The sequence below is a fragment of the Mobula birostris genome, chromosome 6, assembly GCF_030028105.1.
Source record: "Mobula birostris isolate sMobBir1 chromosome 6, sMobBir1.hap1, whole genome shotgun sequence".
Lineage (NCBI taxonomy): Eukaryota > Metazoa > Chordata > Chondrichthyes > Myliobatiformes > Myliobatidae > Mobula > Mobula birostris.
The window spans coordinates 136,532,517-136,547,096 of NC_092375.1; the positions used below are offsets into that span (position 1 = coordinate 136,532,517).

At 40.7% G+C, this 14,580-nt stretch overlaps 1 protein-coding gene across 8 annotated transcripts in view; it reads left to right on the top strand.

The window, feature by feature from the left end:
- The window catches only part of ube2f (ubiquitin-conjugating enzyme E2F (putative)), a 207,775-nt gene that overhangs the window by 155,882 nt on the left and 37,313 nt on the right, over positions 1–14,580 (top strand). Inside the window, exon 9 of one of the 8 annotated variants that reach the window (XM_072261432.1) lies at positions 5,203–5,720. The exons of the other annotated variants lie outside the window; for them this stretch is intronic. Within the exon in view, the coding sequence (XP_072117533.1) occupies positions 5,203–5,274 (72 nt within the window). The 3' untranslated portion in view covers positions 5,275–5,720. Of the gene's footprint in view, positions 1–5,202; positions 5,721–14,580 lie in introns of those variants that run through there. 8 annotated transcript variants of the gene reach the window in all.

The following is a 14,580-nucleotide window of genomic DNA, read 5'->3' on the forward strand; positions in this document are numbered from 1 at the left end:
TGGAGCATACAATCATCACAGCGATATTTGATTCTGCGCTTCACGCTCCCTGGAGTACAAATCGATAGTAAATATTAAAAATTTAAATTATAAATCATAAATAGAAAATAGAAAACGGGAAGTAAGGTAATGCAAAAAAACCGAGAGGCAGGTCTGGATATTTGGAGGGTACAGCCCAGATCCGGGTCAGGATCCGTTCAGCAGTCTTATCACAGTTGGAAAGAAGCTGTTCCCAAATTTGGCCGTACGAGTCTTCAATCTCCTGAGCCTTCGCCCGGAGGGAAAAGGGACGAAAAGTGTGTTGGCTGGGTGGGTCGTGTCCTTGATTATCCTGGCAGCACTGCTCTGACAGCGTGCGGTGTAAAGTGAGTCCAAGGACGGAAGGTTGGTTTGTGTGATGTGCTGGGCTGTGTTCACGATCTTCTGCAGCTTCTTCCGGTCTTGGAAGGATATTTTTATATCCGGTTTGATATAAAAAGTAAAAGATCGTCAGCATAAAAGGAAACTTGGTGCTCAACGCCTCCCCTCCAAATCCCCATCACTTCAGCACAGCTACGAAACGCAATGGCAAGTGGCTCCATAGCCAAATCGAAGAGTAAGGGACTTAAAGGGCATCCTTGGCGAGTGCTGCGTTTAAGACTGAAAGACTGGGATAGCTGAGAAATGGTCAAAACAGAAGCGGTGGGACACGAATATAGCAATTTAATCCATGTAGTAAAACTTTGTCCAAAATCAAATTTTTCTAAAACCGCAAAAAGGTAATTCCACTCGACGCGATCAAGAGAAATAACTCATTCAGGAATCCCAGATGAGGGTGAATATAAGATATTAAATAAGCGCCGTATATTAAAAAAGGGAAGACAATTTTTGATAAAACCAGTCTGATCTTCAGAAATAATAGAGAGTATAATGTTTTCTAATCTACGAGCCAAAACTTTAGCCAAAATTTTAACATCGACATTTAATAAAGAAATCAGCCAATGTGAAGAACACTCCGTTGGATCTTTACCTTTTTTGGCTAAAAGAATGATACATGCCTCATTAAATGATGCAGACAATTTGCCATGCTTAAACAAATCGGATAGAACTAAAAATAATTGAGACAAAAGCAGTGAAGAAAATGGTTTATAAAATTCTGCTGAAAAGCCATCAGGCCCGGGAGATTTACCCGACTGTAATACAGAGAAGGCAGATGATATTTCTTCTAATGATAATGGTTCATTGCGTTTTGCTTTAAAGTCAGCAGAGAGCAAAGGAATATTTAAACTATTTTAAAAATGCTCAACCAAGATATTCTCATTTAAAGATTCAGAAGTATAAAGTCGAGAATAGTAGTTCTTAAATGTGTCATTGACATCAGAATGATTCGAAGTAATGTTCCCATTTCCCATTCAAATTTTTGTGATTTATTGTTTAGCTTTAGAGCATCTTAGTTGGTTAACTAAAAACTTACCGGACTTATCCCCATGAATACAAAATCGGCTCTTACTTTCAAGTTGGCGTTCAACCTGCCAAGTGGAGATGAGGTCAAACTTACTTTGAAGTTCTACTCTCTTCTTATACAATTCAGGATTTTTGGTCTAGGCATATAATTGGTCTGTTGCTTTAATTTGACCAATCAAGTCTAACCGCTCTATATAGGTCTTTCTTTTCAGATTCACAGTATATGAAATTATCTGACCCCTCAAATATGCTTTCATGGCATCCCAGACGACCTGGGATGAGATTTCAGATGACATGTTAGTACTTAAAAAAAGTTATCTGGTCCTTCATAAATTTTACAAACTCATTATCCGACAACAACGTCAGATTAAAATGCCAAAGTTTGTTCATTTGAGGAAGACCAGGGAAATATATGGACTGGGTAACTGGGGCATGATCCGAAATCACTATACTCTAATAGTCGCAAGAGCGTACAGATGGAATCAGCTGATTATCCAGTAAGAAATGAGGTCGTTCCTGCCTGTGACAATCAAACTTGCAGCTCCTCCCATGGAGGGTCAGACACCCTGAGCCAATAGACTGGTCCTGGACTTATTTTCCATCTGGCATAGTTTGCATTTTGTTGTTTGATTGTTTGTGGTTTTTGTATTGCTATATTTATGCTCTATTCTTGGTTGGTGCGGCTGTAATGAAACCCAATTTCCCTCGGGATCAATAAAGTATATCTATCTATCTATCTAGTAAAAGTATGATGGACATGTGTAAAAAAGGAATAATCTCTCTCAGTAGGATGGAAAAAATGCCACACATCGGAAATACCATAATTAGAAAGGAAAGAGTGAATAGATAAGCAGATTTACTAGGGAGTCTAGGAACGGAAGAGAGTCAATCCAATACTGGAGCTAACCAACAATTAAAATCACCACCCAATATGAGGGAATATAAACTCAAGTCAGGTAGTAAAGAAAAGAAACGGTCAAAAAAATCCACATCATCTGAATTGGGAGCATAGATGTTAGCCAAGGCTACCCTATTATTATACAATTTCCCAGAGACAATAATAAAACGACCATTTGTGTCCGAAATTTTGTTGTGAAGCTCAAAGGGAACATTCTGGTTAATAAGAATTGAAACCCCCCCCCCCCCCCCCCCCCGGCTTTAGCTGGAAAGGCAGAATGGAAGTACTGTCCCACCCACCTAGACATAAGGCGAGAGTTATCAAAACTATGAATATGTGTTTCTTGCAAAAAAGCAATGTCAGCTTTGAGCTGTTTGAGATGTGAAAACGCCTTCCTCCTTTTAACAGGATGGTTCAATCCCTTAACATTCCAGCTTTTAAGATTCAACGGGCTAACCATTGTCATATAAAAAAACATATAGGGTAGTAGGCATAAATATGGACAAACATTCTAATAACAGCTCTGGGGCAAAAGTAAGAAACAAGAATTGTTTAAATAATGTTGGCACTAGGAAACCCTCCCCCCCCCCGAACTCAAAGCAAGAAAGCTACCAAATAACAGCAGCAAGCTCTTCAGAAAAAAACTACTCCTAATCCCAACTTCCAGTTTCTGTATAGCTTCATGAGCTCCGTTTAATTAACAGTTTAAAAAAAACCAGAGAGTTTATGCACTTGGAATTAAAATTGTACAGATTTAACTTGAAATAATAATCCAGACTACCATACCCACGAAGAAAAGAAAATACAGTAATTTAAAAAAAAAATTTTTAAAGAAAACAGGGAAAAAAAACAAAGAGGAAAAAAAGTACCAATTGGCCATTTTAAATAATCAAATCGAGTCTGAAGGAGACACCATAGCAAGGAGACTTTCGAAAAATTTCTGAACTTCTTATAGCAGAGTTAAACCATTTTCAGTAATTTTAAAATTCATTTTGGAGTCCCCATAGCAAGGAGACTTTACGTAAATTTCTGAACTTCTTATAGCAGAGTTAAACCATTTTCAGTAATTTAAAAATGAAATTTAAAAGGAAAACAAAAAATATTTTAAAAGATGAGAAAAAACAAAGAGAGAAAAAAAAGCAATCGGCCATTTTAAATAATCAAATCGAGTCTGAAGAAATCACAATGACAAGGAGACTTTCGATAAATTTCTGAACTTCTTATACCAGAAATAAACCGTTTTCAGTGATTAAAAAAATTAATTTAAAAGGAAAACAAAAAAATAAGAAGAAAACAAAGGAGAGAAAAAAAAAGTGATCAGCCATTTTCAATAATCAGATCGAGACTGAAGAAGTCGTAACAGCAGGGAGACTTTTGATGAATTCCTGAGCTTCTGTAACAGATTTGAACCATTTTTTGTCCCCAGAACTAAGTTATTCGAAGATGGGTGGGGTGACGTAGTGAGGGCCCAAGTCCACGATTGTAAAACTCTTTCATTACACTTTTGTATTCGGCACTTAGCCTCAAAACTTGAGGAGCATAATCTTCAACAATACGAATGGGATGGCCCTGATAATGCAATTTCCCTCTCCGACGTGCTTCCGTAATCAAAAGGTTTTTCACCTGATAGCAATGAAAACAAAGCATTACTGGGCGAGGCCGGAAGCCCAGTTCAGGCTTAGAACGAAATACCTGTATACGGTGGGCTGTGTCTAACTCAGGTAAATTCGGAAGAGTATCTTTTCCAAAAACCTCACAAAGTAAGGAGGAAAAAAATTCAACAGGAGCCCCGCTTTCGATAGCCTCTGGCAGACCGAGGATACGTAGATTGTGCCTTCTGCTCCGACCTTCGAGATCAGCTATTTTGGATGATAACTTGGTGTTATTCTCACTCAAATTAGAACAAACAGCTTCCAGCTGCTGAACAGGACATTTTAAATCTCTGGTTTCTGAGTCAAGATGAGAAAGGCGAACGGCATGTTCCTCCACTTTGGAATTGATTTGATCCAATTTTGACTCCAACAAACTAAAGGAAGACTTAAATTCAGATATAATCTCTTGGCAGTGCTGGTCCAGAATGGCAATAATGTTGGCAGAGGAACCGGAGGCAGTCGCAGAAACTTCTTTTTTCCCAGCTTCAGAGGGCTTGAAGGCCATTGTAAGACAGATGTATTCGCAGGCGGGTAGGAGAACAAAAAAAAATTAGCAGTCTAAAGTAGAAAAAGGAAGATAAGTGCGGAGGTAAAAAATGAAACGGAGTGACAATTTTAAGCAATTAAAACATATCGCCATCTTACCGGAAGTCCGAGTATTTTTAATAATTTTAAGATTACTTCAGCAACTAGTGTCAAAAGGATGTGATAGTGTTGGAGAGGGTACAGAAGAGATTCACCAGGATGTTATGAAGGGTGACTGGAAAGGGTGGGTCTGTTCTCCCTGGTGTGGAGGTAATTAAGGAGGTAACAGTTGAGGTATATAAAATTATGGGGGGAGGGGTATAGATTGAATAGACTGCAGCAAGCATTTTCCCATATTAGTAGATAAAACCAGAAGACATATGTTTCGAGTAAGTGGGTGGAGAGATTCAGAGGGGAAATAAGGGGGAAATCTACTTCACCCAGAGAGTGGCGAGCCTGAGAGTGGTTAAAAGTCGGTCACTGGAAGTATTTAAGTGATTAGATAGGCACTTGAATTTCTTTGGCACAGGGGGCTGTTGTCCAAGTGCTGCAAGATGGAGTTAATATGGAAGGGTGCCCACTGATCTGTGTCGTTCATCTGTCATTAAGTGGGAGGAGAAGATGGCGGCGCGACGCAGCTTGCGCGGCCACTCTGGTGAATGATATCTGTAATCTGTCAAGTAGGGTGCCGTGCACAATTCTGATTTGATGAAGACAGACGTGAGAGAACGGGGGAACATCTGGAGAAACTTCTGAGATGCCTTTTTCACTGCCACTGTTACTGTGTGATCCTGAATCTCCGGAGGGGAAGACCGCGAATCCTCGGCTTTGCTTGTTGCTCGGTGGCCGGGACGAGGTCGAGGCGCTCGGCAGAGATGGTGCTCAGTGTTGAAGGGCTGGTTGGAGGCTCGGTTTTCGGACGGACTCAGAGTCGGCTGGGGTTGGGTGCTTCCAATGTTTCAACAGTTGTCGATGCCTGGAGGTTTATGGCAGAGAGAGTTTCTCCCTTCTGCCGCCTGCTATCGGGGACTATCAGGATTCGGTCGGAACTTTGAGACTTTTTTTTAACCGTTCCCATGGTCTGTTCTTTATCAAATTATGATATTGCTTTGCACTGCTGTAACTATATGTTATAATTATGTGGTCTTGTCAGTGTTAATCTTTGGTTTGTCCTGTTTTTTTTGTGATATCACTCTGGAGGAACATTGTATCATTTCTTAATGCATGCATGCATTTCTAAATGACAATAAACGAGGACTGAGTGTCCTCATAATCTAATCTAATTAATTCTGCATTATGTCAGTGCATTAACCTGGATACCTCTGAAAAATTTCCTCCCCGCTGTTGTAACATAGTATGTGTAGATACCAGCTTCAGGAGTTCTTTGCTCTGACTCATCTCACTAACTTGCATGGGAGAGAGATACCTGGCAAAATAAATAGACAGCATTAATCCAGGTAATGCAGTTCTCACAGAAGTATGTGATTGGCATAATTTACTGGTCTGTCATCTTATGAATCAGAAAAATGCCCATTTTAGATGTCTCAGAGTCAGATATGCTTTTTTTGTTGCGTGTGCCTGTGTGCATGCGGGTCTGTGCGTGTGTCTGTGTGTGTGTGTGCACATGTGCATCTGTGTGCGTCTGCGTGCATCCGTGATGATGTCTTTTTCATGGCTTTTACAAGGCGTGGAGCGAGAGAAAGACTGTGTGGCGCGCCACTCCTCACACAGACATTTTCGCAATATTTTTCCCTTTATTTTACGAGGTGGAGTTGCGATCTGGACACTCAACCCGGCACGGATGGAAAGTGTACTCGGGAGCGGACCCGACTGGTTTCGAACCTGTGAACCTCCATTCCTGGGTCCGGCGCTGATGTCATTGCGCCACCAGCCGGCCCAGATATGCTTTCTTGAACGTAACACATTCCAATGTGCTAAAAATGGTTTCCAGCAAAAAGAAGTCAGCAATTTCCCATAACATGATTAACTTTGCCATTGTGCGTCTTGTGCCTTTGAGGTCCTTCAATAATGTTTTACTTGCATCCAGCTGAACCTTCACCTAAATCATGAAACTATTAGTTTCTGTCACATTTGAGAATTTGAGCCGTACTTGATGGGATGCCATGTTGTCTGTGGTTCCATCTTTAAATTCCTTAACATGCACCCTGCACAGAATCACTAGACAAAGTTTAAAAGACCAACTATAACAAGTTTACATGTACCATAAAGTCCCAAAAGTACCATATTTCCCCAGTGCACCAGATGCCAATCCTGACCAAATTGTAAGAATTACACTCTCTTTATAAGTAACCCCATTTAAGGTCTCTTTCTGCATCAACAACTGTCCATAAGACGTAAGAGCAGCATTAGGCCTTTTGGCTCACTGACTCTGCTCCGCCATTCCATCATGGCTGATTATATTATCTCTCCCAAGCCCATTCTCCTGCCTTCCTCCCCGTAACCTTTGATACCCTCACTCATCACGAGATAATCAACCTCCATTTTAAATATGACCAATGACTTGGCCTCCACATCTGTGGCAATGAATTCCACAGATGCACCACCCTCTGGCTAAAGAAATTCCTCCTCACCCCTGTTCTAAAGGCATGCCACTCTATTCTGAGGCTGTGCCCTCTGGTCTTAGATTGCTCCACTATAGCAAACATCCTCTTCACATCCACTTTCAATATTCAATAGGCTTCAATGAGATCTCGTCATTCTTCTAAACTCCAGTGAGTACAGACCCAAAGCCATCAAATACTGCTCATGTGTTAACCTTTTCGTTCCTGGGATAATTCTCGTGAAGTTTCTCTGAACCCTCTCCAATGCCAGCACATCCTTACTTAGATTTATTTACAAACGTTTGTACTTTATTTACTTAGAGAAACAGTGCAGAATAGGCCCTTCTGGCCCAACGAGTTGCACCGCTCAGCAACCCATATACTTAACCCAAGCCTAATTGCAGGATAATCTACAAGGACCAATTAATCTACTAACCGATAGATTACTGTGAAAGGAAACCAGACCACCCAGAGGAAATCCATGTGCTCATGGGAAGGATGCACAAATTTCTTACAGAGGATGCTGAAATATAATTCCGAACTTTGTTGCTCCGAGCCATAATAGTGTCGTGCTACCATGGTGCCCCAAGGGGCACAAAGCTACTCTTATAAAGCCTCAGCATTTCTTCCTTGCTTTTATATTCTAGTCCTCTTGAAATAAATGCTAACATGGCATTTGCCTTCCTTACCATCGACTCAACCTGGAAATTGGTCTTTAGAAAATCCTGCATGAGGACTCCCAAGTCCCTTTGCACCTCTGATTTCTGAATTTTCACCTTACTTAGAAAATAGTCTATGCCTTTATGGCCGTATACTTCCCTATACTCTATTCCATCTATCACTTCATTACCCCTTCTCCTAATCTGTCCAAGTCCTTCTGCAGTCTCGCTGTTTCCTCGATGCTACCTGCCCCTCCAACTATCTTTGTATTGTCTGCAAATCTGGCCAAAAACCATGGATTTGATCTTCCACATCATTGAAATACAATGTGAAAAGAGTGGTCCCAACACTGACCCCCTGCGGAACACCACTAGTCACCAGCAGGCAACCAGAAAAGGCCTTCTTTATTCCCACTCTGCCTGCTGCCAGTCAGCCAATCTTCCATCCATGCCAGTATCTTTCCTGGATTACCAGGGGCTTTTATCTTGTTTAACTGCCTCATGTGCGGCACCTTGTCAAGGGTCTTCTGAAATTCCAAGATACCAACATCCACTGACTTTCCTTTGTCCATCCTACCAGTTAGTTCTTCCAAGAGCTTCAACAGAATTGTCAGGCAAGATTTCGCCTTAAGGAAACCATTCTGACTTTGGCCTATTTTATCATTCAAGGTTCAAGATTCATTTATTATCAAAGAATGTATAAATTATACAACCTTGAGATTTGCTTGCTCGCAGGTAGCCACAAAGCAAGAAACCTGAAAGATCCCAATTAAAGAAAAATAAAGAATGAAAATAAAAATTAAAGACCAACATTCAATGTGCAAGAGAAAGAAAAAAAATCATGCAAACAATTGAAGCAAACAACAGCATTCCAAACCAAAATTGAGTCCTCAGATCCAAACCCAAAGCAGCCCAAAGACTCATTTATCAGTTCATAGTCCTAGTCATAGTTATACTTTATTGATCCCGAGGGAAATTGGGTTCCGTTACAGTTGCACCAACCAAGAATAGAGTATAAATATAGCAATATAAAACCATAAATAATCAAATAATAGTATGTAAATTATGCCAGGAAATAAGTCCAGGACCAGCCTATTGGCTCAGGGTGTCTGACCCTCCAAGGGAGGAGTTGTAAAGTTTGATGGCCACAGGCAGGAATAACTTCATATGATGCTCAGTGTTGCATCGCGGTGGAATGAGTCTCTGGCTTAATGTACTACTGTGCCCAACCAGTACATTATGTAGTGGATGGGAGACATTGTCCAAGATTGCATGCAACTTGGACAGCATCCTCTTTTCAGACACCACCGTCAGAGAGTCCAGTTCCATCCCCACAACATCACTGGCCTTACGAATGAGTTTGTTGATTCTGTTGGTGTCTGCTACCCTCAACCTGCTGCCCCAGCACACAACAGCAAACATAATAGCACTGGCCACCACAGTGGGCACAGAGTACCATTTTGACTTCGATCTATTTTATCATTCAGGATAAATACCTCAAAACTTCATCCTTAGTAATGGACTCTAACATCTTTCCAACCACTGAAATCAAGTTAACTGGCCTATAATTTCCTTTCTTCTGCTTCCCTCCCTTATTGAAGTGTAGTGACATTTACAATTTTCTGGTCCTCTGGAACCATTCCAGAATCTACTAATTCTTCAAAGTTGTCTACTAATGTCTCTATAGTCTCTTCAGCTACCTCTTTCAGAACTCTAGAGTATAGTCCCTTTAGTTCAGTTGCCTTATCTACCTTCAGACCTTTAAACTTCCAAAGCACTTTCTCCTTAGTAACAGCAACTACATCCTCTTCTGCCCTCCTGACACTCTTGAATTCTTGGCATACTGCTGGTGTCTTCCACAGTGAATACTGATGCAAAATACTTATTCATTTCATTCACCATTTCTTTGTACCTCATTTCTACGTCTCCAGCAGTCCAATATCCACTCTCGCCTCTCTTTTACTCTTTATATATCTGAAAGTCCTTTTGGTATCCGCTTTTATATTACTTTCATATTTCACCTTTTCTCTCCTTATTGCTTTTTTAATTGCCTTCTGTTGGTTTTTAAAAGCTTCCCAATCTGCTAACTTCCCATTAATTTGTTGGTATATTATATGCCCTCTCTTCTGTTTTTATGCTGTCCTTGACTTCCCTTGTCAGGCATTGTTGCCTTGCCCTTTCTTTAGAATGCTTCTTCTTTTGGGATGTATCTATCCGGTCCCTTCTGAATTGCTCCCAGAAATTTCAGCCATTGCTGTTCTGTTGTCATTACCACTACTGTCCCCTTCCAATCAACTTTGGCCCACTTCTCTTTTATGCCTCTGTAATTACCGTTTCTTCACTGTAATACTGATACATCTGATTTGAGCTTTTGTCTGTCAAATTATTATGGTCACTGTCTCCTAAGGCTTCCTTTACCTTAAGCTATGTAATCAAATCAGGTTCATTACACAACACCCACTCCAGAAACAACTTTTCCCTGGTAGGCTCAACCACAAGCTGTTCTTAAAAAAAAAGCCATGTCATCAGCATTCTACAATCTTTTTCTCTTGGGATCCAGTATCAGCCTGATTGTCCCGATCTTCCTCCATGTTGAAATCCCCTATGTCATCCTGGCTATTGTTTGGAGGCCTGTATATAAGTCTCATTGAGGTCTTTTTACCCTTGCAATTTTTTAACTCTACCCACAAGGATCGTACATCTTCTGATCCTATGTCACCTCTTTCTAATGATTTGATTTCATTTTTTACGAACAGAGCCACCCCACCCCTTCTGCCTACGTGCCTGTTCTATTGATACAACGTGTATCGTTGGATGTTAATTAAGCTCCTGTAGAGGTTAATGCAACACCGTTACAGCCCGGGACGTTCCTGAATTCAGAGTTCAATTCCAGTGCTGTTCTGTAAGGAGTCTCTGTATATCCTTCCTGAGGAGTGCTTGGATTTTCTCCAGGTGCTGTGCTTTCCTCTCACAGTCCAAAGATGTACCAGGTAGATTAATTTGTCATTGTAAATTGCCCCATGATTATTTTAAGGTTAATTAGGGTTGTGAGGTTGCTGGGGCAGAGGCTTGAAGAGTCAGAAGGGCCTACTCTGCGCTGTGTCGCTAAATAAGTAAATCATAATCTTCTTTCAGTGATTTAGCTATCTGTTTGTGATCTAGCCATTTCTCTGACGGTAGTTGTGTCTCTGGGAAGGTAGCAGGTTCAAGAATGAGGCACAAGAGCTCCCTGGCATCCTAGAAGGGGAGAGTCAGCAGCCAAAGTTTATGTTCAGTCTCAGTTGCAATGAAAAAGAGATTGATAAAGGAAGTGATTAATACTGTGGTTAGAAAGCAGCTTGGTTAATTGGTTATTGTAAATTGTCCATGGTTAGGCTTGGTTTAAATTGGGGGATTGCTGGGTGGCACGGCACGAAAGGTTAGAAGGGCTTATTCCACTCTGCATCTCAATAAATAGTTATCAAAATGTAGATTGGATTCACTTTGAGTTGAGCTAAGAAGTGACAAAGGACATGAAATATCAACAGGAATTACTTATGGGCCACCAAGTAATAGTTATAATGTGTGCAGCATAAATTGAAGAGTTGAAGGTACATATAATGGAGTAATACTGTGATTAACTTAGAAACAGACTGGATGAATTAAGTTTGCTGTAATAAGAAGGCAGATGACCTCAGGAATGTATTTGAGATGTTTTTCTACATTAATTTGTTGAGGAACTAAATAGAGAAGGGGTTATTTTGGAGAGAAACAGTTGATTGATAATTTTTTCGAGGAGCCTTTTAAAGAGTGTGACCATAATGTAGAATTTTACACTGTGTTTTGAAACAATGTGGTTTCGTGCAAAATTATAATCTTAAATTTGAACCAAGGAAACTGAGCAGAGTTGATCAGCATGAGGCGTAGGAGCAGAATTAAGCCGTTTGACCCATCGAGTCTCTTATTTATTATCCCTCTCAACCCTGGTTTTCTACCTCCTCCATGTATCATTTGACACTCTTACTCATCAAGAAATGATGGTGTATAGAAAGTGGTTGCAGACAAAGAAATGATGCACATATTACAATAAAACCTTCAAGAGCGAATCCATATGAAAAGTGATTAATTTGCAGCAGTTTGGAGGTATGAATGAGAGCACTAAGTCAAAAAAAGAGGCTTTAAAAATTGCCAGAAATAGCAGTAGGTGTGAACTTTTGGAGCATTTTAGAACTCAGCAGAGAACCTAAAAAATCAATAAAGATAGAATATGACTGGATACTAGCAAAGAGTATAAAAACAGACTGATACTTTATTTGTATGTTAAAGGAAAAATAGCAACATGAGGCAAATATTAGGTACCTTACAAATAGATGAGAGAATTTCCATCAAGATACAAAGTGTACTATGGCTAAGTTCAATTATGTTTTCAGGAACCATAGGATTCTTCTAATTGTTTAAACAATTTTCCAAGTACAGTATTAGAATTGACTATGATGAAGGATGATTTGATTCTCAGAAACCGTACTGGGCCAGCCACTTAAAATCAATGGCTACAGTGACCTCAGAGGTGTGACTCACCTATTTACACAGATTTTTGCCATTTGTAAGGTGCAATTTAGTAGCATAATGGAACACCCTCCACTTGAAGTTTGAAAAACCTTCAGAAACTCAACACTACAGCACAAAATAGACTTCTTAATTGGCACTTAATCCGCTATCCTGAACATTCATTGCCCTCCCTCGTTAGCACGTGGTTGTGCCTTGTACAAAATACACTATTGTATTTTTCCATGGTTCCCTAAACCCAATATTTGCTACCACATACAGAGTTCCCTCCAAGTCTTGCACCATCCTGATCGGGAAGTGTTTTACTTTTCTTCCATCAGCACGGAGTCTAAATTCTGGAACTCTCTATCCAACACTGTTGTGGAAGCATCTTCACCAGAAGGACTCCAGCAGCTTTAATCTAAGAATTAGCAAATTATTAGAGGGGAATCTCAGTGATAAGATGTTTAGGTATTTGGAAAGGCAGGGGTTGATAGTCAGCACTGCTCTGTGTGTGAGAGATCGTGTCACATGAATTTGATTCAGTTTTTTTGTAGCAGTAACCAAGAAGGCTGGTGAGAACAGGTTGATAGACGTGGTCTAAATGGACTTCAGTCAGGTCTTGGGTAAGATTTCACATGGTAGACCACTATGTAAAGTTAGATCTCATGAGATCAAAGAAAAGATAGCTAATTGGATAGATCATTGGCTTGATTGTTGTGAGGCAACACTTGTCCTGCGAATCAGCTGGGGTTGTCCATTATGTCCGATGCTCCTGATGCGGCCTGTACGTTGGTGAGACCCACCATAAATTGGGGAACCACTCCGTAGAGCACCTCTGCTCCATCTGCCAAAAGCGGAAATTCTCAGTGGCCAAACATTTTTATTCTGATTCCCATTCCCATACTGACATATTGATCCTTGACCTCCTCTTGTAGAGGAGCAACACCTTATATTCCGTCTAGGTGGTCTCCATCCTGATGGCATGAATATTGATTTCTCCTTCTAATAAAAAAAATTTCCTCTCCCTCATCGCTTCTTCTATTCCCTCTCTGAGCTCTTAATTCTTCTCACCTGCCTGGCACCTCCCCTTAGTCCCCTCCTCCTTCCTTTTCTCCTATGGTCTACTTTCCTGTCTTATCAGATTCTGTCCTCTCCAGCCCTTTATTTTTCTTACTCACCTGTTTTCACCTAACACTTAGCTATGCCCCTCCCCCCCCCCCACTTTTTCATTCTAGCGTCTTCCCTAATCCTTTCCAGTCCTGAAGAAGGGTCTCAACCAAAACATCGACTGTTTACTAATCTGCATAATTGCTGCCTGACCTCCTGAGTTCCTCCAGCATATTGTGTGTTGCTTTGAATTTCCAGCATCTGCTGATTTCTCATGTTTGAAGTATGACCACATTAATGGGATTATATTATAGAGCACCAACAGTCTGTGGGATTGAGGGGAGCAAGTTTGTAGAGTGATCGCTACTGTTGCAAGAAATATAAGGTTGTGACAGGTGATTTTAACTTTTCCACATATTGACTGGGAGGTCCATACTGTAAAATGGCTGGATGGGAAACAGTTTGTCAAAAATGTTTAGGGAAGTTTCTTTAATCAGTACACAGAAGTTCCAACTAGAGAGAGCGGAAATCATAAACATGAGAAATTCTGCAGATGCAGGAAATCTAAAGCAACGCACACAAAATGCTGGAGGAGCTCAACAGGTCAGGCAGTAGCTATGGAAATTATACACAATTTACATTTTGGGCCAAGACTTCAGGACTGGAGAGAGTGCAATACTAGATCTCCTTTTAAAGAATGAGACAAGGCAGATGGCGGAAGTTTGCCTAGGGAAACACTTTGCATCTAGAGATCATAATGCCATTAGATTCTCAATTGTTTGTTGCATCGAGACTTGGTTGTCAGCAAACATGCTGAACGCAGGGATCCGACTAGAAGATTTTACGATTTTCAGAATGGATCGAACTGCATGCTCTGGTAAAGAAAAAGGTGGAACCTAAAAAACAAGGCTCCAGAGATCAAGACAACAAAGAGGTGGCTGTGGGAGGCAGAGGAACAATTACAGGATTGCTTTGAGTCGGTGGACTGGGCCATGTTCAAGCACTCATCTGAGGATCTGAATGACCACACCAGGGTTGTAACAGACTTTATTAAAACAGCTGTAGATGACTGTGTCCCCATTTTATTATTCAAGGGTTACCCCAGTCAGAAGCCCTGGATGAACCATGAAATCTGGAATTTGCTGAGGGCCATATCAGAGGCATTCAAACCTGGAGATCAAGAAAGCTACAAGAGGTGCAGGCATGAT